The 26,610-nt window shown below is 46.1% G+C and overlaps 1 protein-coding gene and 1 long non-coding RNA gene across 51 annotated transcripts in view; both read left to right on the top strand.

Moving 5' to 3' along the window:
- slmapa (sarcolemma associated protein a) overlaps nucleotides 1-26,610 on the top strand; it is a 133,265-nt gene that overhangs the window by 47,324 nt on the left and 59,331 nt on the right. For 14 of the 50 annotated variants that reach the window (XR_016497467.1, XM_090242099.1, XM_090242097.1 and 11 more), the window contains 8 exons: nucleotides 15,297-15,359; nucleotides 15,854-15,949; nucleotides 18,403-18,474; nucleotides 21,721-21,861; nucleotides 22,016-22,153; nucleotides 23,076-23,244; nucleotides 24,175-24,225; nucleotides 24,812-24,868. Coding sequence is in view for 49 of the 50 variants with exons in the window: in XM_090242099.1 (XP_090098225.1) it covers nucleotides 15,297-15,359; nucleotides 15,854-15,949; nucleotides 18,403-18,474; nucleotides 21,721-21,861; nucleotides 22,016-22,153; nucleotides 23,076-23,244; nucleotides 24,175-24,225; nucleotides 24,812-24,868 (787 nt within the window). In the remaining variant the exon portion in view is untranslated. Of the gene's footprint in view, nucleotides 1-15,296; nucleotides 15,360-15,853; nucleotides 15,950-16,263; nucleotides 16,300-18,402; nucleotides 18,475-21,720; nucleotides 21,862-22,015; nucleotides 22,154-23,075; nucleotides 23,245-24,174; nucleotides 24,226-24,811; nucleotides 24,869-26,610 lie in introns of those variants that run through there. The other 36 variants (XM_090242105.1, XM_090242104.1, XM_090242101.1 and 33 more) reach the window with 4 other exon arrangements.
- On the top strand, nucleotides 2,114-3,121 carry LOC149982696 (uncharacterized). The gene is made up of 2 exons (XR_016497470.1): nucleotides 2,114-2,658; nucleotides 2,784-3,121. It is a non-coding gene; the product is annotated as an uncharacterized LOC149982696 (long non-coding RNA).

Raw genomic sequence — 26,610 nt, 5'->3', positions numbered from 1 at the left:
TGTTAGCCTTGTGTGCGGCTGCTCGGCCGTGGAAACCAATTTCATGAAGCTCCCGACGAACAGTTCTTGTGCTGAGGTTGCTTCCAGAGGCAGTTAGGAGCTCGGTAGTGAGTGTTGCACCCAAAGAGAGACCATTTTTATGTGGACACCCCTCCAATTAATGGAGGGGAAATTGCAGAGACGCTGGAGTCTGACCCAACCACTTGTTCAAAGAAGTGGGGTAGGTTTGGCGAACAGTTCGTCAAGGCAAGAAAAGAAACCAGGGCCTCTGTGAAGATACCAGTGGAAAGACTACTTCAGATATGTTGCTGCTGGCTTGTTCAGCACGTGAAGCATGGGAAGACTGAAAGCAGCATGCAGTCTTCATCAAAGGATTGGGGTATGTTGTATTTTCTATTTTAGTCGACGAAAAGTAGCCATATTCTGCTCAATATAGCTAGCTCTAGCTACTTTGCAGGCTAGCTAGCCTAGCAGGATACTCGTGCAGAGCAAGCAACCAAATTAACCTAAAGATCTTTACAACTTTTTATCAAACATTTTGTCAGAAAGAATCATAAGCTTCCCACGTTGGTTACACCAAAGTCGAAGTTTGGTTTCAAGGTCCAGCTAGTCAAAATGTTGCAACCTTTTGAGCAGAGTTGAGTAGGCCTGGCTAAGCTATTATTCTCAACTCTGCTCCAACGGTTGCAAAATTATATGGTCTATTGTCGTCTCAGTTAATGATATTTCATGTTCATTGATCGGTTTGCATATGTGTAATAAGTAGCCCTCTACCTTTTATTTTGTCAAGGCACAAACAGGTGAATGGAGACCACCCCTGGTTTTGTTTTCTGCCCCCCAAGCACTACCAGCACTGCCTGTTCAACTGTCCCCAAGTCCATCTCCCACACTGTTTTCCAATTCTGCAATGCAGCTCAATCTCCATGTGGGACCTGGTAAGTAATATCCTGGGCCCATCTCCAAGACCTATTCCACTGGCTTGCTCCTCATCCACTCCACAGAGCAGCAGTAGCAGCAGGGCTGTGAGCTCCTCATCCACTCCACAGAGCAGTAGCAGCAGGGCTGTGAGCTCCTCACCCACTCCACAGAGCAGCAGTAGCAGCAGGGCTGTGAGCTCCTCATCCACTCCACAGAGCAGCAGTAGCAGCAGGGCTGTGAGCTCCTCACCCACTCCACAGAGCAGCAGTAGCAGCAGGGCTGTGAGCTCCTCACCCACTCCACAGAGCAGCAGTAGCAGCAGGGCTGTGAGCTCCTCACCCACTCCACAGAGCAGCAGTAGCAGCAGGGCTGTGAGCTCCTCACCCACTCCACAGAGCAGCAGTAGCAGCAGGGCTGTGAGCTCCTCACCCACTCCACAGAGCAGCAGTAGCAGCAGGGCTGTGAGCTCCTCACCCACTCCACAGAGCAGCAGTAGCAGCAGGGCTGTGAGCTCCTCACCCACTCCACAGAGCAGCAGTAGCAGCAGGGCTGTGAGCTCCTCACCCACTCCACAGAGCAGCAGCAGTAGCAGCAGGGCTGTGAGCTCCTCACCCACTCCACAGAGCAGCAGCAGTAGCAGCAGGGCTGTGAGCTCCTCACCCACTCCACAGAGCAGTAGCAGCAGGGCTGTGAGCTCCTCACCCACTCCACAGAGCAGCAGTAGCAGCAGGGCTGTGAGCTCCTCACCCACTCCACAGAGCAGCAGTAGCAGCAGGGCTGTGAGCTCCTCACCCACTCCACAGAGCAATAGCAGTAGCAGCAGGGCTGTGAGCTCCTCACCCACTCCACAGAGCAGCAGTAGCAGCAGGGCTGTGAGCTCCTCACCCACTCCACAGAGCAATAGCAGTAGCAGCAGGGCTGTGAGCTCCTCACCCACTCCACAGAGCAATAGCAGTAGCAGCAGGGCTGTGAGCTCCTCACCCACTCCACAGAGCAGCAGTAGCAGCAGGGCTGTGAGCTCCTCACCCACTCCACAGAGCAATAGCAGTAGCAGCAGGGCTGTGAGCTCCTCACCCACTCCACAGAGCAGCAGTAGCAGCAGGGCTGTGAGCTCCTCACCCACTCCACAGAGCAGCAGTAGCAGCAGGGCTGTGAGCTCCTCACCCACTCCACAGAGCAATAGCAGTAGCAGCAGGGCTGTGAGCTCCTCACCCACTCCACAGAGCAGCAGTAGCAGCAGGGCTGTGAGCTCCTCACCCACTCCACAGAGCAATAGCAGTAGCAGCAGGGCTGTGAGCTCCTCACCCACTCCACAGAGCAATAGCAGTAGCAGCAGGGCTGTGAGCTCCTCACCCACTCCACAGAGCAGTAGCAGCAGGGCTGTGAGCTCCTCACCCACTCCACAGAGCAATAGCAGTAGCAGCAGGGCTGTGAGCTCCTCACCCACTCCACAGAGCAGCAGTAGCAGCAGGGCTGTGAGCTCCTCACCCACTCCACAGAGCAATAGCAGTAGCAGCAGGGCTGTGAGCTCCTCACCCACTCCACAGAGCAGCAGTAGCAGCAGGGCTGTGAGCTCCTCACCCACTCCACAGAGCAGTAGCAGCAGGGCTGTGAGAAGGGAGGAAAGAGCTGCAGACTCAGCCCTTGACACATCACTGGCAAAGACATTGCAAATGATTTAAAGACAGATCTCAAAATCTGAAGAACGTCACGCACCGGAGCCACCAGCTTATCCCTGAGGTAAATAAATACAAATAATTTCCCTCTACTCTGATCCCCTTCTCTTCTGTTGTCCTTTTTTCCCCTCTCCTCACCATGTACACTGTTCTCCAGACACTCCTAATGTCTTCTCCTCCTCTCCACAGGGCCCTGGCACTTATAGCTGATTTCATGGATGAGCTCTCACCAAAACGCCAGAGGAATTCTATCAACAACTGCATGACATCAAGAAGAGGACATGGTCCGAACGACTGGGACCCCAGTGAAATGAACAACTTCTTCTGTTGTTGTTCAGACATCTCAGGAGTCAGACGCTGTTTTACTATTGTTCCCAAAATATTTCTAGTCCTCATAAAGATTTGTATCAACACTGAAACTTTTGTAAACTAACGTTTGTTGTTTACATGTCTGGTCATAGCAGACTGGTGTATTGCATTTTACTTTCAGAAGCCAGAATAAAGATGTATTTTTGTGTGCTGAAAAAGCTCTGTTGGCTTCTTCTTCGCAATACAAGATGATTGAATGCGTTCTATTTGAACATCGGGTGTTGATAACAGAGCTGCCAGCCACAGACTGATAACGTAGAGAAGAGCTGTGAGCCACAGACTGATAACGTAGAGAAGAGCTGCGAGCCACAGACTGATAACGTAGAGAAGAGCTGCGAGCCACAGACTGATAACGTAGAGAAGAGCTGCCAGCCACAGACTGATAACGTAGAGAAGAGCTGCCAGCCACAGACTGATAACGTAGAGAAGAGCTGCCAGCCACAGACTGATAACGTAGAGAAGGGCTGCCAGCCACAGACTGATAACGTAGAGAATCTACACACAGTACCCCATAATGACAAAGCAAAAACAGGTTTTTAGAATTTTTGAAGATCTATTTAAAATAAACATACCTTATTTACATACATATTCAGACCCTTGGCTCTGAGACTTGAAATTGAGTTCAGTTGGATCCTGTTTCCATTGATCATCCTTGAGATGTTTCTACAACTTCATTGGAGTCCACCTGTGGTAAATTCAATTGATTTGGAAAGGCACACACCTGTCTATATAAGGTCCCACAGTTGACAGTGCATGTCAAAGCAGAAACCAAGCCATGAGGTCAAAGGAATTGTCCGTAGAGCTCTGATACAGGATTGCGTCGAAGGCACAGATCTGGGGAAGGGTAGCAAAAAGATGTCTGCAGCATTGAAGATCCCCAAGAACACCGTGACCTCCATTCTTAAATGGAGGAACTTTGAACCACTAAGAGACTGCAGAGTTTGGCCTGGTCTAGGAAATCTGGGGAGAAGGGCTTTTTATCAAGGAGGTGACCAAGAACCCGATGTTCAAACTGACAAAGCTCTAAAGTTCTCCCAGAAGGACAACCATCTCTGCATCAATCCACCAATCTCTTTGTAGAGTGGCCAGACGGAAGGCACTCCACAGTAAAAGGCACATAACAGCCCATTTGGAGTTTGCCCAAAGGCACCTTTTTTATTTATTTAACTAAACATGTCCGTTAAGAACAAATTCTTATTTTACGACGGCCTACCCCGGCCAAACCCTCCCCTTACCCGGGTGACACTGGGAAAATTGTGCGCCGCCCTATGTGACTTAAGAGCACGGTCGGATGTGATACAGGCCGGGATCGAATCAGGCTCTGTAGTGATGCCTCTAGAACTGAGATTCAGTGCCTTAGACCGTTGCGCCACTCAGGAACCCTGAAGACTCTCAGAACATGAGAAAAAAGATTCTCTGGTCTGATGAAACCAAGATTGAACTCTTCGGCCTGAATGCCAAGTGTCACGTCTGGAGGAAACCTGGCACCATCCCTACAGTGAAGCATGCTGTGGGGATGTTTTTCAGCGGCAGGAACAGGGAGACTAGATCGGATCGAGGCAAAGATGAACGGAGCAAAGTAGAGATCCTTTATGGAAACCTGCTCAGGACCTCAGACTGGGGGAAAGGTTCACCTTCCAACAGGACAACGACCCTAACCACGCAGCCAAGAGAACATAGGAGTGGCTTCGGGACAAGTCTCTGAATGTCCTTGAGTGGCCCAGGCAAAACCCAGACTTGAACCCGATCGAACATCTCCGGAGAGACCTGAAAATAGCTGTTCAACGATATTCCCCATCCAACCTGACAGAGGTTGAGAGGATCTGCAGAGAAGATTGGGAGAAACTCCCCAAATACAGGTATCCCAAGCATGTACCCAAGAAAACTCAGCTGTAATCGCTGCCAAAGGTGCTTCAACAAAGTCCTGAGTAAATGGTCTGAATATTTGTTCAAATGTGATATATTTAAGTTCGATTTTTTTTTTTATAGATTAGTCAACATTTCTAAAAAACTGTTTTTGTCTCGTCATGATGGTGTTGTGTGTAGATTGAGGAAAACAGTTGAATCTATATTAGAATGAGGCTGGAGCGTAACAAAATATGGACAAGTCAAGAAGTCTGAATACTTTCCGAAGGCACTGTAGTAAAACACCTAGTAACTGACCAGGTTTTATGACATCACCTAGTAAGGCTGGCCGTAACACCTCGTCAGTTACATCTCGTAGTAAGACTGGCCGTAACACCTCGTCAGTTACATCACCTAGTAACTGACCAGGTTTTATGACATCACCTAGTAAGACTGGCCGTAACACCTCGTCAGTTACATCGCCTAGTAACTGACCAGGTTTTATGACATCACCTAGTAAGACTGGCCGTAACACCTCGTCAGTTACATCACGTAGTAAGACTGGCCGTAACACCTCGTCAGTTACATCACCTAGTAACTGACCAGGTTTTATGACATCACCTAGTAAGACTGGCCGTAACACCTCGTCAGTTACATCTCGTAGTAAGACTGGCCGTAACATCTCGTCAGTTACATCACCTAGTAACTGACCAGGTTTTATGGCATTACCTAGTAAGACTGGCCGTAACACCTCATCAGTTACATCACCTAGTAACTGACCAGGTTTTATGACATCACCTAGTAAGACTGGCCGTAACACCTCGTCAGTTACAACACCTAGTAACTGACCAGGTTTTATGACATCACCTAGTAAGGCTGGCCGTAACACCTCGTCAGTTACATCACGTGGTAAGACTGTGGCCGTAACACCTCGTCAGTTACATCACGTGGTAACTGACCAGGTTTTATGACATCACCTAGTAAGACTGGCCGTAACACCTCGTCAGTTACATCACGTGGTAAGACTGTGGCCGTAACACCTCGTCAGTTACATCACCTAGTAACTGACCAGGTTTTATGACATCACCTAGTAAGACTGGCCGTAACACCTCGTCAGTTACATCACCTAGTAACTGACCAGGTTTTATGACATCACCTAGTAAGGCTGGCCGTAACACCTCGTCAGTTACATCACCTAGTAACTGACCAGGTTTTATGACATCACCTAGTAAGACTGGCCGTAACACCTCGTCAGTTACATCACGTGGTAACTGACCAGGTTTTATGACATCACCTAGTAAGACTGGCCATAACACCTCGTCAGTTACATCACGTAGTAAGACTGGCCGTAACACCTCGTCAGTTACGTCACGTAGTAAGACTGGCCGTAACACCTCGTCAGTTACATCTCGTAGTAAGACTGCCGTAACACCTCGTCAGTTACATCTCGTAGTAAGACTGGCCGTAACACCTCGTCAGTTACGTCACGTAGTAAGACTGGCCGCAACACCTCGTCAGTTACGTCACGTAGTAAGACTGGCCGTAACACCTCGTCGGTTACGTCACGTGGTAAGACTGTGGCCGTGACACCTCGTCAGTTACATCACGTGGTAAGACTGGCCGTAACACCTCGTCAGTTACATCACCTAGTAAGACTGTGGCCGTGACACCTCATGTATATTATTAAGAAATAATGAAGCTGGCCCAAAAACGGACAGCAACACGTTGATCTTTCCTGGCTCAGACGAAAATAATGTTTTATTTCAAAATATGAACGTGTCAACTGTCTATTTGATCAACTGACAGACGTTCGTACTCAACCAGGCAAGTTGAGGTCTCTTCATAGTCCTCAACGCCTGAACATATTCACAGCAATACGGTGCCTTGAAGTATTCATACCCCTTGATACCACATTTTGTTGTTACAGCCTGAATTCAGAATGGATTAAATATGCTTTTTCTCCTCTCAACTATCGACACATATCAAATGTTTTTGGTCGCATACACACATATATATATTTAGCGTATGTTAATTGCGGAATGCTTGTGTTCCTAGCTTCCGACAGTTCAGTAAATATCTAACAATACACAGGAATGTAAAAAATGAAAAATTGACAGAATAAAGAACTATTAGGTCGAGCAACTTCTGAGTCCGTTGTGTGTGTGTGTGTGTGGAAATGCTGTAGGATATAATATGTATATGTACAGCAATAGTTAAATAGGATGGCATTGACTAAAATACAGGAAATACCAATACAAATGATTTAAACATTAAAGTGACCCGTGTTCCCTTATTAAAGTGACCCGTGTTCCCTTATTAAAGTGACCAGTGTGATTCCATGTCTATGTACATAGGGCAGCAGCCTCTAAAGTGCAGGGTTGAGTAACCGGGTGGTAGCCGGCTAGTGACGGTGACTAAAGTTCAGGGCAGGATACTGTGTGGAGGCCAGCTAGTGGTGGCTGTTTAACAGTCTGATGGCCTTGAGATAGAAGCTGTTTTTCAGTCTCTCGGTCCCGTCTTTGATGCACCTGTACTGACCTCGCCTTCTGGATGGTAGCGGAGTGAACAGGCTGTGGCTCGGTGGTTGATTGCTTTCCTTTGACACTGGGTGCTGTAGATGTCCTGGAGGGCAGGCGGTGTGCCCCCAGTTTCACATTGGGTCACCCTCTGGAGAGCCCAGCGGATGCTGACCGTGCAGGTGCCATACCAGGTGGTGATGCAGCCTGACAGGATGCTCTCAATGGTGCATCTGTAAAAGTTTTAGAGTCTTAGTGTGGTGAACCTGAGGCGGCCCCTGTCTGTTGGTGAACCATTTCAAGTTGTCAGTGATGTGTATGCGTAGGAACTTGACGCTTTTCACCCTCCCACTGCGGCCCCATTGATGTGAATGGAGGCATTCTCCCTCTGCTGTCTCCTGAAGTCCACGATCAACTCCTTCGTTTTGTCGAGGGAGAGGTTATTTCTCTGACCCCACTCCGCCATGGGCCTCACCTCACCACTAGTCGTTGTTTGAACAGGGAATACAGGAAGGGGCAGAGTACGCACACACTACCCCATAATATGAAGTGAAAACATTTTTTTTGTTTTTTTATGTGCACATTTATTTATAAATTAAATACAGAAATATCTTTGCCACGTGTTGCAGTTTCACTTCAGTGCCTTGTTGCAAACAGGATGAATGTTTGAAATCTTTTTTTATTCTGTACAGGCTCCCTTTTCAGTCTGTCAATTAGGTTAGTATTGTGGAGTAACTACAATGTTGTAGATCCATCCTCAGTTTTCTCAAATTACAGCCATTCAACTTTGTTTTAAAGTCACTATTGGCTTCATGGTGAAATCGGAGCACTCTGGGCTCAGCCGGAGCACTCTGGGCTCAGCCGGAGCACACTGGGCTCAGCCGGAGCACACTGGGCTCAGCCGGAGCACACTGGGCTCAGCCGGAGCACACTGGGCTCAGCCGGAGCACACTGGGCTCAATAGGATGGCAGGTGGCCTAGCGGTTAGAGGGGCGGCAGGTGGCTTAGGGCGTTGGGCCAGTAACTGAAAGGTTGCTAGATCGAATCCCCGAGCTGACAAGGTCAAAATCTGTCTTTCTGCCCCTGAACAAGGCAGTTAACCCACTGTTCCCAGGCCGTCATTGTAAATAAGAATTTGTTCTTAACCGACTTTTTAAATTTTTTTATAATAATAAAATAGGAGCACACTGGGCTCAGCAGGAGCTCATACTAAGCCCGGTGTGCTCCTATTTTATTATATTTAGGAACAACAGTGATTTATGGTCAATTCTGAATAGCAAAGTCTTCTCAAAATATTTCAAAACTGATGGTTGGGTGTATAAATGTAGACGATAGGCTACAATATTATGCAAAGTTAGTATTGATCATATTGAAAAAAATATATTTATTGCCATTTACATTGTGTAGAGTTTGTGTGCCACTGTACCCTTTAAGCCCACCTGAGATAAATATCACATATACAACAATGTAATCTGTGAATGGTGCAAGGGTAATTTAACAGTAAAATAGACCTAAAATAGACGTGAGCTGTGAATGCCTGAAATATTCTTTCTTGTTGTAGTTTATGTTATGTTTCTACTGTGTGACTTTGACATGCTGGCACGACTGTTAGAAATGGAGAAAAAAAAACACACATTTTCAATTGGCAAGAAATAGTAGTTATAGATATAATTATATTTGTTTTATCCACAGATGGAAGTGGGAATGTGGGTTTAGTAGATACCCAAGCTAAAGTGAAGGATTCAATTGAAGCCTCAGTGGGGAGGAAACTCCATCTTTTGGCTCATTTATGTTGCTGAAAACTGCTGGAGGAATTGTTGCTATTCCATTGTAGTTTCTGTTGCCCTTTGCATAGCATCTATGAATGACATTAATAATAGTATTGACGTCAAACCAAGGACACGGGGGGGTGGTTCCTCCATGTTGTGAGATTCTCACTAGTGTTTTACAGAACTGCTTCTGAGAGATTAGGATCAGGACATGCAATTGTTACAGTAAGCGACCGTAACATAATGGATGATTGCAGTGTAGCTGTTATTAGGAGGACATGTTGCATGGGTTGCTAAGGCATCAGAATATGTAAGTGTGTTATTAAATTTAAACTAAAAAAAAAAATCCTCTCACTGTCAACTGCATTTATTTTCAGCAAACTTAACATGTGTAGATATTTGTATGAATATAACAAGATTCAACAACTGAGACATAAACTGAACAAGTTCCACAGACATGTGACTAACAGAAATGGAATAATGTGTCCCTGAACAAAGGGGGGGGTCAAAATCAAAATTAACAGTCAGTATCTGGTGTGGCCACCAGCTGCATTAAGTACTGCAGTGTATCTCCTACTTGTGGACAGGACCATATTTGCCAGTTCTTGCTGTGAGATGTTACCCCACTCTTCCACCAAGGCACCTGCAAGTTCCCAGACATTTCTGGTGGGCATGGCCCTAAAAAAAAATCGGTGTTTTTGATGGTCCATTCAACATGTCTACTGACCTCCTGTTGATTCAGTGGTTACCTGATGGTCCATTCAACATGTCTACTGACCTCCTGTTGATTCAGTGGCTACCTGATGGTAATGTTGTCAGAAATTTGGACTTCGATACCGATAGGTGGTTTAGTGACACAATACTCGATACCATCACGAGACTCAATACCAAAAATTATATCACACAAGAAAGGCATATTAGCCAGACACACAATGGCACTTGATCCAGACAAACTCAGCTACTGCTCTGTTCTATTGTTGGGCATCTGAGTTCAATATCATAATATTTTTGTGGACTATTTGTGCAAGGGAGAAGTACGATTAGATCATTACATTGTTTCCCCTTTCATGCTGAGTGGCTATTGAAAGAAGATTTTTGAAACAGGCTACATTGAGGAGGTATTGTCATTCTGAATGGATGTTCAAGCAGACTTAGTTTTGCTGTTTTGAGGCAAATAAAAAAAGCGACTTTGGGGAGCTACGGCAATCAGAAATAGTATCAGATGACCAAAAGTCCAAACGAACCAAACAATCGACTAAATGGGGGCCCTACTATGTATACAGAAGTATTTGGACGCCCTTTCAAATGAGAGGATTCGGCTATTTCCCCCACACCTGTTGCTGACCAGTGTGTAAAATCGCACATACAAGCCATGCAATCTCCATAGACAGACATTGGCAGTAGAATGGCCTTACTGAAGAGCTCAGTGACTTTCAATGTGGCACCGTCATAGGATGCCACCTTTCCAACAAGTCAGTTTGTCAAATTTCTGCCCTGCTAGAGCTTCCCTGATCAACTGTAAGTGCTGTTATTGTGATGTGGAAACGTCTGTGAGAAACACCGGCTCAGCCGCGAAGTGGTAGGCCACACAAGGTCACAGAACTGGACCACAGAGTGCTAAAGTACGTAGCATATACAAAATAATCTGTTCTCGGTTGCAACACTCACTACAGAGTTCCAAACTGACTCTGGAAGCAACGTCAACACTATAACTGTTCGTCAGGAGCTTCATGAAATGGGTTTCTATGGCCGAGCAGCCTCACACAAGCTTAAGATCCCCATGCGCAATGCCAAGCGTCGGCTGGAATGGTGAAAAGCTCGTTCTCTGGAGTCACGCTTCCCCATCTGACAGTCCGACGGAAGAAGCTAGTTTTGGCAGATACCAGGAGAACCCTACCTTTTTATTTCACCTTTATTTAACTAGTCAAGTCAGTTAAGAACACATTCTTATTTTCAATGACGGCATAGGAACAGTGGGTTAACTGCCTGTTCAGGGGCAGAACGACAGATTTGTACCTTGTCAGCTCGGGGGTTTTGAACTTGCAACCTTCCGGTTACTAGTCCAATGCTCGAACTACCCTACCTGCCCCAATGCATAGTGACAACTGTTAAGTTTGGTGGAGGTGGGATAATGGTCTGGGGCTGTTTTCATGGTTTGGGCTAGGCCCCATTGTTCCAGTGAAGGGAATGCTTAACCCTACAGCATGCAATGACATTCTAGATTATTCTGTGCTTCCAATTTTGTGGCAACAGGCCCTTTTCATGTTTCAATATGACAATGCCCCCATGCACAAAGTGACGTTCATACAGAAATGGTTTGTTGATCGGTGTGGAAGAACTTGACTGGCCTGCACAGATCCCTGACCTCAACCCCCATCGAACACCTTTGGGATGAATTGGAATGCCTCCTGCCAGCCAGGCCTTATTGCCGAACATCAGAGCCCGACCTCACTAATGCTCTTGTGGCTGAATGGAAGCAAGTCCCTGCAGCAATGTTCCAACATCTAGTGGAAAACATTCCCAGAAGAGTAGAGGCTGTTATTGAAGCAAAGTGGGAACCCAACTCTGTATTAATGCCCATGATTTTGGAATGAGATGTTTGACCAAGCAGGTGTCCACATACTTTTGTAGTGAATGCCTGCAGGGTACCTGGTCTGCACACAAATGTAGGCATATAAATCTGATTATTTGGAGATCTGATAGTAGATCTGATTGGCTTAACGCGCCACCATTAATGAGCTGTGGAACTTCTCAAAGGAATGTTTTCTTCACCTCAAACAGCATGTAAAGTCTGTTTTTACATCCATTGAGTATGACAATAGTTCCTCAATCCTTCCAGCTCTCTCCCTTTCGATAACCACTCAGCAAGAAAGGGGAAAAATACTCTGATCTAGTGAAAATATAAAATAAGCCTGCCTGATTACTGCTTCTTAAACCTTGCACAAATAACCTAGAGCTGTGTGTCTGTCCCAAGTTCACTGGTGCAGGTAACTGAGGGCCCAGAATATTTGTAAGTTGTAAGTTTATTAGCGTGAGGGCAGTACCCAAGTTGATAGTTGTTACCGTAGTTGGATGCAGACAGGACATGCATAGCCAATGTGATGTATAGGACATGCATAGCCATTGTGATGTATAGGACATGCATAGCCAATGTGATGTATAGGACATGCATAGCCAATGTGATGTATAGGACATGCATAGCCAATGTGATGTACAGGACATGCATAGCCAATGTGATGTACAGGACATGCATAGCCAATGTGATGTATAGGACATGCATAGCCAATGTGATGTATAGGACATGCATAGCCAATGTGATGTACAGGACATGCATAGCCAATGTGATGTACAGGACATGCATAGCCAATGTGATGTATAGGACATGCATAGCCAATGTGATGTATAGGACATGCATAGCCAATGTGATGTATAGGACATTTATTTTTGTCATTATGCAATGTATTTTATTTTGGTTAATCACATGACAGTGGTTTTGAGGTATGAAGACGTTATAAATTAAATGAAGCTGTTCCACCAATGTGCATATGAAAACAGTAACTGGCACACAGATCGTAACAAATGGTACGATAAATTGGCATTCCACATGAAAGGTTGCCAACTCCTCGTGTTCCCGGCGACTTCAGGAGAGTAGAAAGACAGTATGAGTGGGAGGAGAATGGTCAGGTTAATGTGTTTTTTCCTCTTCTGGTTATCTTGATCTCTGGCTCCCTCTTGAATCATTTGTCTTATTTCATCAAACAATTTTGTATAAAGCATCAGACAAGCAGATTGTTGATTTTATTGAAATACATCAATTGGTAGAAGGAACAGACAATTTTCGGTTGACCCAAGATTGTTTTTAGTCGGGGACAGTCCTAATTGTTAATGTTGTAGTCTGTATGGACAATGTTTTGTGAACAGTCATGAATAGTTTCTACATTTATACATGACGTGTTACATTATTTGTGTTAACTTCTGTGTGACATGATGAGCAGGGAGCTAACAACATAGCCAGACAGCTCTAGTAATGAATCAGGAAGTGGACAGACGGCTCTAGTAATGAATCAGGAAGTGGACAGACGGCTCTAGTAATGAATCAGGAAGTGGATAGACAGCTCTAGTAATGAATCAGGAAGTGGAGCAGGCTCTTTGCTCTTCGTGCTATAAAGGGGCTGATACAGAGTTGATCCTCTCAATCACCTGAGACACATTTGACTGAAGTACCGAATGTAACAAAAATTATACTACTGAACCGGGGGTTTATTTGTATCGACAACATCAGTTCTACTGTACACAGGGACTGACTGCATATCAAGCCAGTACACAGGGACTGACCGCATATCAAGCCCAGTCAAGCCAGTACATGGGGACTGACTGCATATCAAGCCCAGTCAAGCCAGTACACAGGGACTGACTGCATATCAAGCCCAGTCAAGCCAATACAGTGTTGTCTTACTGTAGATTGGGAGGGAAGTTCCTTAGGCAGGCTCCTTGTTTAGGGCTCTTAATCTCATTAGATGCAGAGCACAGGCCAATTGAATTACTTATCTTCTGCTCTCTTTTCCTGCCTGCCTGCACTGTCCTAAACACCAAACTATACTCTCCTCCTGGCCTAAACACAGAGCTCCTCTCCTCCTGGCCTAAACACAGAGCTCCTCTCCTCCTGGCCTAAACACAGAGCTCCTCTCATCCTGGCCTAAACACAGAGCTCCTCTCCTCCTGGCCTAAACACAGAGCTCCTCTCCTCCTGGCCTAAACACAGAGCTCCTCTCCTCCTGGCCTAAACACAGAGCTCCTCTCCTCCTGGCCTAAACACAGAGCTCCTCTCCTCCTGGCCTAAACACAGAGCTCCTCTCATCCTGGCCTAAACACAGAGCTCCTCTCCTCCTGGCCTAAACACAGAGCTCCTCTCCTCCTGGCCTAAACACAGAGCTCCTCTCCTCCTGGCCTAAACACAGAGCTCCTCTCCTCCTGGCCTAAACACAGAGCTCCTCTCCTCCTGGCCTAAACACAGAGCTCCTCTCCTCCTGGCCTAAACACAGAGCTCCTCTCCTCCTGGCCTAAACACAGAGCTCCTCTCCTCCTGGCCTAAACACAGAGCTCCTCTCCTCCTGCCCTAAACACAGAGCTCCTCTCCTCCTGGCCTAAACACAGAGCTCCTCTCCTCCTGGCCTAAACACAGAGCTCCTCTCCTCCTGGCCTAAACACAGAGCTCCTCTCCTCCTGGCCTAAACACAGAGCTCCTCTCCTGGCCAGAACATAGCTCCTTTCCTTTCCCTGCCTGACCAGAGCAACAGGTTTATTTTAGGGTCCAGTGAAGGAGAGGGTTGCCTTGTAACCTTGTAACCTAGCATCATGCAGCACAGCCCTATATCTGATGGTCTGAGCCCAGGCGAAGCTATATCTGACTACAGCATCTGACGCTGTCAATATCTAAACTGACTCTTTTTACTGAGACGCTGACTCATGACTCACTGACTCTCTACTGAGACGCTGACTCATGACTCACTGACTCTACTGAGATGCAGACTCATGACTCACTGACTCTTTACTGAGACGCTGACTCATGACTCACTGACTCTACTGAGATGCAGACTCATGACTCACTGACGCTTTACTGAGACGCTGACTCACTGACTCTCTACTGAGACGCTGACTCATGACTCACTGACTCTTTACTGAGACGCTGACTCATGACTCACTGACTCTTTACTGAGACGCTGACTCACTGACTCTCTACTGAGACGCTGACTCATGACTCACTGACTCTCTACTGAGACGCTGACTCATGACTCACTGACTCTTTACTGAGACGCTGACTCACTGACTCTCTACTGAGACGCTGACTCATGACTCACTGACTCTTTACTGAGACGCTGACTCATGACTCACTGACTCTTTACTGAGACGCTGACTCATGACTCACTGACACTTTACTGAGACGCTGACTCACTGACTCTCTACTGAGACGCTGACTCATGACTCACTGACTCTCTACTGAGACGCTGACTCATGACTCACGGACTCTTTTGGACCCTCCCATAATCTATACATAGTTTCCACATGTTAGGCACAGCAATATATGTATTGGGTGGTGTGTGAGTCTTACCAGTGTTCATATCTACTGTAACCTGATGTCCTGGTGTATGTGTGTTACCAGTGTTCCTATCTACTGTAACCTGGTATGTCTCTCTCTCCTGCAGGTTGCAGCCAACACCCCCAGTATGTACTCTCAGGAACTCTTCCAGCTCTCCCAGTATCTGCAGGTATGGAACAACACTGACATCTACTGGCCAGGCAGTGCGACTACACTCTACTGCCTGGTGCATGGAGTCAGTCTTACTGTGTAACTGCGGACTTGACTGTTAAAATGATATGGGACTTTGAAGATTTGAACCATGTACTTTGCTCTTCTCTCTCATCTGTCTTATACTACATGTTATTGGTGTAATGTTTACAGTCTAACGTCGTCTCATGCTATGTAATGTTTACAGTCTAACGTCGTCTTATGCTATGTAATGTTTACGGTCTAACGTCGTTAGAAAATAATTGGATGACTGATAATAGATGCTACTTGAGCATCCAACTGATAATGCTGATGGATTTCGTATTCTCTCCCTCCTCCTCTCTTCCTCCTCTTCCTCCTCCTCTCTTCCTCTCTCCCTCTTCTCTACCTCCTCTCTCCCTCTTCTCTACCTCCTCCTCTCTACCTCCTTTCTCCCTCTTCTCTACCTCCCTCTTCTCTCCCTCCCCCTGGCAGGAGGCCCTACACAGGGAGCAGATGTTGGAACAGAAGTTGGCAACGCTGCAACGCCTACTGGCCACCACACAGGAGGCTTCAGAGAGCAGCTGGCAGGTAGTTACTATACACTACCACCCTAACCCTACTGGCCACCACACAGGAGGCTTCAGAGAGCAGCTGGCAGGTAGTTACTATACACTACCACCCTAACCCTACTGGCCACCACACAGGAGGCTTCAGAGAGCAGCTGGCAGGTAGTTACTATACACTACCACCCTAACCCTACTGGCCACCACACAGGAGGCTTCAGAGAGCAGCTGGCAGGTAGTTACTATACACTACCACCCTAACCCTACTGGCCACCACACAGGAGGCTTCAGAGAGCAGCTGGCAGGTAGTTACTATACACTACCACCCTAACCCTACTGGCCACCACACAGGAGGCTTCAGAGAGCAGCTGGCAGGTCGTTACTATACACTACCACCCTAACCCTACTGGCCACCACACAGGAGGCTTCAGAGAGCAGTTGGCAGGTACCGATACACAATTCCACAATCCTGAAGTATTTATACGTTTTATTTCCAGATAAAAGGTTAATATGTGGTCTGCGGTCATTACCACTAGACCAGCCCCCAGCACACAAGCCCTTTGTCAAGTCTTCTGAAACACTTCACTTTCTACAACACTCCCTGGATAATGGCTTTTACTGACTGACTGCTACAGTACAAGCAGAAAATATTCACTTTGCTTGACTTTCCCCACATTGGGGCGGCAGGGTAGCCTAGTGGTTAGAGCGTTGGACTAGTAACCGGAAGGTTGCAAGTTCAAACCCCCGAGCTGACAAGGTACAAATCTGTCGTTCTGCCCCTGAACAGGTAGTTAACCCACTGTTCCTAGGCTGTCATTGAAAATAAGAATTTGTTCTTAACTGACTTGCCTAGTTAAATAAAGATAAAATAAATTGTTGTTACAGCCTGAATTTAACATGGATTATATTTAGATTGTTTTTGTCACTGTCCTACACACAATACCCCGCAATTTGTAAGTGGAGTTTTTTCAGTATTTTTTACAAATTAATAAAAACTTGAAAGTTGAAATGTTTTGAGTCTAAGTATTCAACCACTTTGTTATGTCAAGCCGACATAAGTTCAGGAGTATAAATGTGCTGAACAAGTGTCATAATAGGTTGCATGGACTCTGTGTGTAATAACAGTGTTTAACATGATTTCTGAATGACTACCTCATCTCTGTACCCCACACATATCTGTATGTTCCCTCAGTCCAGCAGTTAATTTCAAACCCCGATTCAACCACAAAAAACAGGGGTGTTTTCCAATGCCTTGCGAAGAAAGGCCCCTATTGGTAGAAGGGTAAATATTTTTAAAAAGCTGATATTAAATATCCCTTTGGGCATGGTGAAGTTATTAATTACACTTTGTGTAGTGTTACAATACACCCAGTCACTACAAAGATACGGGCGTCCTTCCTAACTCAGTTGCCGGAGAGGAAGGAAACTGCTCAGGGATTTCACCATGAAGCCAATGGTGACTTTAAAACAGTTACAGAGTTTAATGGCTGTGATAGGATAAAAACTGAGGATGGATCAACAACATTGTAGTTACTCCACAATAATAATATAAATGACGGAGGGAATAGAAGGAAGCCTGTACAGAATAAAAACATTCTGAAACATGCTTCCTGTTTGAAACTAGGCACTGGAGTAGTACTGAAAAAAATGTGCCAAAGCCATTTAACTTTCTGTCCTGAATGCAAAGTGTTGTGTTTGAGGCAAATCCAATACAACACATTACTGAGTACCACTCTCCATATTTTCAAGCATAGTGGTGGCTGCATCATGTTATGGGTATACTTGTAATGGTTAAGGACTGGGAAGTTTTTCAGGATAAAAAAGAAACGGAATGGAACTAAGCACAGACAAGACCCTGGAGGAAAACCTGGTTCAGTCTGCTTTCCACCAGACACTGGGAGATGAATTTACCTTTCAGGAGGACAATAACCTAAAACACAAGGCCAAATCTACACTGGAGTTGTTTACCAAGAAGACAGTGAATGTTCCTGAGTGGCCAGGTTACAGTTTTGACTTAAATCTGCTTGAACATCTATGGCAAGACCTGACGATGGTTGTCTATCAATGATCAACAACCAATTTGACAGAGCTTGAAGAATTTTAAAAATAATAATGGGCTAATGTGGCACAATCCAGGTGTGTAAAGCTCTTCGAGACCTAACCGAGTAAGACTCACAGCTGTCATCTCTGCCAAAGGTGATTCTAACATGTATTGACTCGTGTGTGTGTGTGTGTGGATACTTATGTAAATTATATTTATGTATTTTCATTTTCAATAAATTAGCTAACATTTCAAAAAACGTGTTTTTACTTTGTCATTGTGGGGTATTGTGTGCAGATGGGTGAGAAAAGAATCCATTTTGAATTCAGTCTGTAATACAGTACTTCCTGAAGGCACTGTATGTGAAACGTGTTGGTTATGTTGTCTGTCTCTTGTGACTGGTTTATGCTGTATTGACCTGTGTCTCTGTCTTCTAGGCGTTGATAGATGAGGACCGGCTTCTCTCCAGACTAGAGGTGATGGGCAACCAGCTACAGTCCTACTCTAAAGTAAGAACATTTAAATGATATACTGAAAAAAATATATAAATGCAACATCTAAAGTGTTGGTCCCGTGTTTCATGAGCTGAAATAAAAGATTCCCGAAATGTTCCATAAACACAAAAAGCTTATTTCTCGCTAATTTTTGTGCACAAATTTGTTTGTATCCCTGTTGGTGTGCGTTTCTCCTTTGCCAAAATAATCCATCCACCTGACAGGTGTGTCATATCACAAAGCTGATTAAACAGCATGATCATTACACAGGTGCACCTTGTGCTTGGGGCAATAAAGGGCCACTCTAAAACAATGCCGCAGATGTCTCAAGTTTTGAGGGAGCGTGCAGTTGGCATGCTGACTGCAGGAATGTCCACCAGAGCTGTTGCCAGAGAATTGAATATTAATTTCTCTACCATAAGCCGCCTCGCATCGTTTTAGAGAATTTGACACTACGTGTAACCAGTCCAGCCTAGGACCTCCACATCCGGCTACTTCACCTGCGGCATCATCTGAGACCAGCCACCCAGACAGCTGATGAAACTCAGGATTTGCACAACCGAAGAATTTCTGCACAGATTGTCAGAAACCGTCTTAGGGAAGATCATCTGCACGCTTGTCCTCACCAGGGTCTTGACCTGACTGCAATTCGATTTTGTAACCTACTTCAGTGGGCAAATGCTCACCTTCGATAGCCACTGGCATGCTTGAGAAGTGTGGTCTTCACGGATGAATCCCAGTTTCAACTATACTGGGCAGATGGCAGACAGCGTGTGGGCGAACGAGTACTGATGTGAACTTTGTGAACTTGGGTTATGGTGTGAGCAGGCAAAAGATACAGACAACGAATCTAATTGTATTTTATCAATGGCAAATTGAATGCACAGATATACCGTAATGAGATCCTGAGGCCTATTGTCGTGCCATTCATCCACCTCCATCACCTCATGTTTCAGCAGGATAATGCACAGTCCCAATTTCGCAAGGATCTGTCCAATTCCTGGAAGCTGAAAATGTCCCATTTCTTCCATGGCCTGTATACTCACCAGACATCTCACTCATTGAGCATGTATTTTAGTATTTTTTAATTTCACCTTTATTTAACCAGGGTAGGCCAGCTGAGAACAAGTTTACAACTGTGACCTGGCCAAGATAGAGCAGTGCGACACAAACAACAGTTACACATGGAATAAACAAACAGTCAATAATATGGTAGAAAGTCTATATACAGTGTGCAAAAGGCATGATGAGGTAGGCAATAAATAGGCCATAGGAGCGAATAGTTACAATGTAGCAAATTAACACTGGAGTGATAAATGAGCAGATGATGATGATGTGCAAGTAGAGATACTGGTGTGTAAAAGAGCAGAAAAGTAAATAAAAACAATATGAGGATGAGGTAGGTAGATTGGGTGGGCTATTTACCGATGGACTACGTACAGCTGCAGCGATCGGTTAGCTGATCAGATAGCTGATGTTTAAAGTTAGTGAGAGAAATAGTCCCCGGCTTCAGCGATTTTTATTGTATTTTTTTACAATTCGTTTGGGATGCTCTGGATCGACGTGTTATAGTTCCCGACAACATCCAGCAACTTGGCACAGCCATTGAAGAGGAGTGGGACAACATTCCACCGGCCACAACCAACAGCCTGATTTAATTCTGTGTGAAGGAGATGTGTCGCGCTGCATGAGACAAAATACTGACTGGTTTTCTGATCACATCAGATACTGACTGGTGTTCTGATCACATCAGATACTGACTGGTGTTCTGATCACATCAGATACTGACTGGTGTTCTGATCACATCAGATACTGACTGGTGTTCTGATCACATCAGATACTGACTGGTGTTCTGATCACATCAGATACTGACTGGTGTTCTGATCACATCAGATACTGACTGGTGTTCTGATCCACACTCCTTACCTTTTTGTTAAAGGTATCTGACCAACAGATGCATATCTGTATTCCCAGTCATGTGAAATCCATCGATTTAGGGCCTAATAAATACATTTCAATTGACTGATTTCCTCATATGAACTGTAAATTGTTGCATGTTGCATTTTATATCTTTGTTCAGTGTAAATACCTACTCTAAAGTAAGAAAATATAAATTATAAATCCCAACTCTTAAAGAACATTTTAAAGTAGGACAAAGTTTAGTATTTGGTCCCGTATTACCATTACAATAACAGGGGAGGTTAGCATTTTATATAAACCCCCAAGACATGCTAACCTCTCACCATTACAATAACAGGGGAGGTTAGCATTTTATATCATACCCCCAAGACATGCTAACCTCTCATTACAAAAACATGGGAGGTTAGCATTTTATATCATACCCCCAAGACATGCTATCCTCTCACCATTACAATAACGGGGGAGGTTAGCATTTTATATCATACCCCCAAGACATGCTAACCTCTCACCATTACAATAACGGGGGAGGTTAGCATTTTATATAAACCCACAAGACATGCTAACCTCTCACCATTACAATAACAGGGGAGGTTAGCATTTTATATCATACCCCCAAGACAAGCTAACCTCTCACCATTACAATAACAGGGGAGGTTAGCATTTTATATCATGCCCCCAAGACATGCTAACCTCTCACCATTACAATAACAGGGGAGGTTAGCATTTTATATCATACCCCCATGACATGCTAACCTCTCACTATTACAATAACAGGGGAGGTTAGCATTTTATATCATACCCCCAAGACATGCTAACCTCTCACCATTACAATAACAGGGGAGGTTAGCATTTTATATCATACCCCCAAGACATGCTAACCTCTCACCACTACAATAACAGGAGAGGTTAGCATTTTATATCATACCCCCAAGACATGCTAACCTCTCACCATTACAATAACAGGGAAGTTTAGCATTTTTGGGGAGGTATGCTATATGGTGGCTCCCGAGTGGTGCAGCGGTCTAAGGCACTACATCTCAGTGCAGGAGGCGTCACTACAGAACCTGGTTTGATTCCAGGCTGTATCACAACCTGCCCTGATTGGGAGTCCCATAGAGCGGCGCGCAATTGGACCAGCGTCGGCCGGGGTAGGCTGTCAATGTAAAGAAGAATTTGTTCTTTACTGACTTGCCATGTTAAATAAAGAACACCAAATATGTGTGTCTAATGTATTTACATGGTCAGAAAAATTCATGACCCTATATTAGTCTAAGCACTAGACAGCCCCTCCCCTCTCTCGCTTACCTCTGTCTCTCTCCCTCTTCCCTCCCCCCTCTAAAGAACCAAACCGAGGATGGGATGCGTAACGAGCTGGTAGCCCTGCAGGAAGACAAACACAACTATGAGACCACGGCCAAAGAGTCCCTGAGGAAGGTCCTACAAGAGAAGATAGAGGTGGTCAGGAAGCTGTCAGAGGTCGAGGTGAGACGCGTCTTCCTGTGCAATAGGGTTAGCGTTAAGGCTAGGTAGAGGGGGGTCAGGAAGAGGTCGAGGTGAGTCCCCGGGGCTGGGTGACGTGTGTGTGTGTGTGTGTGGAGGATGAACGGTGCTGCCATCTCACCTGTTGTCGTTCCAGAGATCTCTGAGTAACACGGAGGATGAGTGTACTCATCTGAAGGAGATGAACGAGAGGAACCAGGAGGAGCTCAGAGAACTGGCTAATAAATACAACGGGGCCATCAACGAGATCAAGGACCTCACTGACAAGATAAAGGTACAGTAGGTGGAAGTGGTTGGTGAGGGGGGGACATGTTGGAGGGGAGGAGACTGGTTGGTGAGAGGGGGGCAGGTTGGAGGGGAGAAGGGGGGGCACAGGTTGGAGGGGAGGAGACTGGTTGGTGAGAGGGGGGCAGGTTGGAGGGGAGAAGGGGGGGCACAGGTTGGAGGGGAGGAGACTGGTGGGAGGGGGGTGGAGGGGAGGTTGTGGGGGAGAAGGGGGGTGTACAGGTTGAAGGGGAGGAGACTGGTTGGTGAGAGGGGGGCAGGTTGGAGGGGAGAAGGGGGGGCACAGGTTGGAGGGGAGGAGACTGGTTGGTGAGGGGGGGGTTGGAGGGGAGGTTGTGGGGGAGAAGGGGGGGTTGGAGACTGGTTGGAGAGGGGTGGTCAGGTTGGAGGGGTGGAGACTGGTTGGAGAGGGGGCGGACAGTTTTTTTTTTTCGGGGGGCGGACAGGGTTTGGGGGGGTACAGGTTGGAGAGGGGGGGTGGACAGGTTTTGGGGGGGTACAGATTGGAGAGGGGGGGTGGACAGGTTTTGGGGGGGTACAGGTTGTAGAGGGGGGCTAGACAGGTTTTTTGGGGGGGAGAAAGGTTGGAGAGGCTTTAACTAAGATCAGATTTCTATCTATTGTCTGACCACCAGCACACACATCAGATTCTCCATTGCACACGTTAACATGCCCACTCCTTTCCCTGTGCGTCCCTGTGTGTGTGCGTCCCTGTGTGTGTGCGTCCCTGTGTGTGTGCGTCCCTGTGTGTGTGCGTCCCTGTGTGTGTGCGTCCCTGTGTGTGTGCGTCCCTGTGTGTGTGCGTCCCTGTGTGTGTGCGTCCCTGTGTGTGTGCGTCCCTGTGTGTGTGCGTCCCTGTGCGTGTGCGTCCCTGTGCGTGTGCGTCCCTGTGCGTGTGTGTCCCTGTGTAGCTGGCAGAGGGTCGTCAGGAGGAGTTGACTCAGAGGGGTCAGATGGAGAAGAAGGAACTGCAGCTTTGTATTGATGAGCTGGAGGAGAAGGAACAGGCTCTACAGGCCCGTATCGAGGCCTTACAGGCTGATAACGACTTCACTAATGAACGCCTCACTGCCCTGCAAGGTTAGTAACGTAGAGACACACCTTTGCGGCATGTGTCATAACAGGCCAGATTTAGGATGTTTGGTCAAAGCCCTCTGGAGTGCATGTTTTATCCATACATCATGAATCAGAACCTGTATTTCTCTGCTGCTGAACTGTCATTGTCGGGGGTGAAGTGTTGATCTCAACCCCGGTGGGGGACACTGGGGACCTAGGCTTGCATGCATGGTACTCAATAAAATAGAATAAAATAATTTAAGTTGACATTTGGTCACTCTAGCCTTAACGCTAACCCTATTGCACAGGAAGACCTGTCTCACCTCTGACCTCTTTCTGACCACCTCTACCACTGTACCACCCGGGAGGCCCCCCCAAGACTATTTAAGTTGACCTTCGGTCACTCCAATCCATGTCCCCAAACAACAATGTAAGTTGACCTTCGGTCACTCCAGTCCATGTCCTCAAAGAACAATTTAAGTTGACCTTCGGTCACTCCAGTCCATGTCCTCAAAGAACAATTTAAGTTGACCTTCGGTCACTCCAGTCCATGTCCTCAAAGGACAATTTAAGTTGACCTTCGGTCTTTCCAGTCCTTGTCCTCAAAGGACAATTTAGGTTGACCTTCGGTCACTCCAGTCCTTGTCATCAAAGGACAATTTAAGTTGACCTTCGGTCACTCCAGTCCTTGTCCTCAAAGGACAATTTAAGTTGACCTTCGGTCACTCCAGTCCTTGTCCTCAAAGGACAATTTAAGTTGACCTTCGGTCACTCCAGTCCTTGTCCTCAAAGGACAATTTTAGTTGACCTTCAGTCACTCCAGTCCATGTCCTCAAAGAACAATTTAAGTTGACCTTCGGTCACTCCAGTCCATGTCCTCAAAGAACAATTTAAGTTGACCTTCGGTCACTCCAGTCCATGTCCTCTCCAATCCGTTGTTGTTGTTGTTTCCAGTTCGGTTAGAACAGCTTCAGGAGAAAAGCATAAAGGACAACAACAGTTTAGGTGAGTGACGATCCGTTAGGCCGACCGTGTCTGTTAACGTTAGTGCTCTGCTTCTAACCCTGCATCACTCCTATGGAACCCTATTCCCTACCAAGTGCACTATATTTGACCGGGGCCCTGGTAGGGAATAGGGCTCCATATGGGACGTAAACCCCTCTACTTACTAATCTGGCATGACTCAGAGCTTCTTACCTTCCGTTGCTTGTTATTCTTCGTCTTCTTCGTTCTGTCCGTCAGTCTTTCACCTTTTAATCTGTTCTGTCTGAATGGTCTCTAGCTACTGGTTACTGTAAAACACTGTGGTCTAGGCCAGGTTACTGTAAAACACTGTGGTCTAGGCCAGGTTACTGTAAAACACTGTGGTCTAGGCCAGGTTACTGTAAAACACTGTGGTCTAGGCCAGGTTACTGTAAAACACTGTGGTCTCGTCCAGGTTACTTTAATACACTGTAGTCTCGACCAGGTTACTGTAAAACACTGTGGTCTAGGCCAGGTTACTGTAAAACACTGTGGTCTCGGCCAGGTTACTGTAAGTTGAGCTTGTTTGGGGTTGTTGAGGCGATGCTTCGTGTCTGTATACCGCTAGGAGATCCACCAGGAGACAATGACGTAGACGTTGACATCGCCCTGAACCAACAGGAAGGTAGTATGGCTTTAGTTATTTACCTGGGATGTCTCTTGCTGTATTCTTCACAGCCTTCTCTTCCTGTTGGCTACATCTCTTAACAAAACACTGATAATCTGGGTGGTTTAAATCAACAATGTGTTGGAAGGAGAGTGATGAACTGGTTCCTAATGATGCTCTTCCTATATCAGGTCAACTTGAGGGTGGAGTACTGTTCTGTAGGGAGTACTGGTGTTTCATTTAAAATTGTTCACAAGTTGGATTCTATTTAATATTTTATTGTGTAGGTCAAACTAACAGGAAGTTAATTAACTATACATTCATCCATGTAGACTGAGAGGGAATGGTTATAATGTGTTATTGTGTAAACAGCACTGGTATTCTCTTGAAAGAATAGGATGTTATACTCACTGTCCTAATGTAACTGTACATTACAGTAACTTTACTGTTTACGTTGGCACGTTGCAGAGCAGTGGAGTTGAGCTCACGACATCACTGTCTGTAGTGGCAGAGGAACCAGGCCAGATTAAACTCTAGCACCTTCTGGTGTCTGCACATCTCTGTGTTCTATCGCTAACAAGACGGCCTTTCTGTGATCTACCACTAATCAGCTATCGTCACGCCAGGCCTTCAGGTACCAGTGAACCTGTCCATCTCTTTGCAGTGAAGTGGGATCTCCCTGGATACCGTAACATGAACAGTATTGCCTAGGCAAGCAGGTCTGAGTTGCCACACACTGAGACAAAGCTTGTGTCGACTTACTGCTGATGTGAGAAGGGCTTTCTAAATACATTTGACTGATATTGATTGACACCTGGTGGAGTGAAAGGTATCGTTTTGTTCCCGATTCCACATGGATTTTGATCAGAACATCTTGGATTTATTGGTTCCGTTAGTAGTTCGGTTTGGCATTAGGCTACTTGATATTGGCATCATTGCAGGACAGGTATTGCGAACTATTAAAGACTACAAAGGGAAGCACAGCTGAGAGCTGCCCAGTGACACAGGCCTACCAGATGAGCTAAATTACTTCTATGCTCGCTTTGAGGCAAGTTAACACTGAAACATGCATGAGAGCATCAGCTGTTCCGGACGACTGTGTGATCATGCTCTCTGCAGACGATGTGAGTAAGACCTTTTTAACAGGTCAACATTCAAAAGGCCGCAGGGCCAGATGGATTACCAGGCTGCATACTCCGAGCATGTGCTGACCAACTGGCAAGTGTCTTCACTGACGTTTTCAACCTCTCTACCCAGTCTGTAATACCAATATGTTTCAAGCAGACCACCATAGTCCCTATGCCCAAGAACACTAAGGTAACCTGCCTAAGTAACTACCGACCTGTAGCACTCACGTCTGTGGCCATGAAGTGCTTTGAAAGGTTGGTAATGGCTCACATCAACACCATTATCCCAGAAACCCTAGACCCACTCCAATTTGCATACCGCCCCAACAGATCCACAGATGATGCAATCTCTATTGCACTCCACACTGCCCTTTTCCACCTGGACAGAAGGAACACCTATGGGATAATGCTATTCATTGACTAGAGCACAGCGTTCAACACCATAGTGCCCTCAGTGCTCATCACAAAGCTAAGGATCCTGGGATTGAACACCTCCCTCTGCAACTGGATCCTGGACTTCCTGATGGGCAGCCCCCAGGTGGTAAGGGTAGGTAACAACACATCTGCCACGCTGATCCTCAACACGGTGTTCCCCAGGGGTGTGTGCTCGGTCCCCTCCTGTACTCCCTGTTC

This window comes from Oncorhynchus mykiss, chromosome 7 (assembly GCF_057628025.1).
Source record: "Oncorhynchus mykiss isolate SJ-2025 chromosome 7, ASM5762802v1, whole genome shotgun sequence".
NCBI classification, from domain to species: domain Eukaryota; kingdom Metazoa; phylum Chordata; class Actinopteri; order Salmoniformes; family Salmonidae; genus Oncorhynchus; species Oncorhynchus mykiss.
The sequence above is the reverse complement of the archived record's forward strand: the minus strand, read 5'-3'. Positions and strand labels throughout refer to the sequence as shown.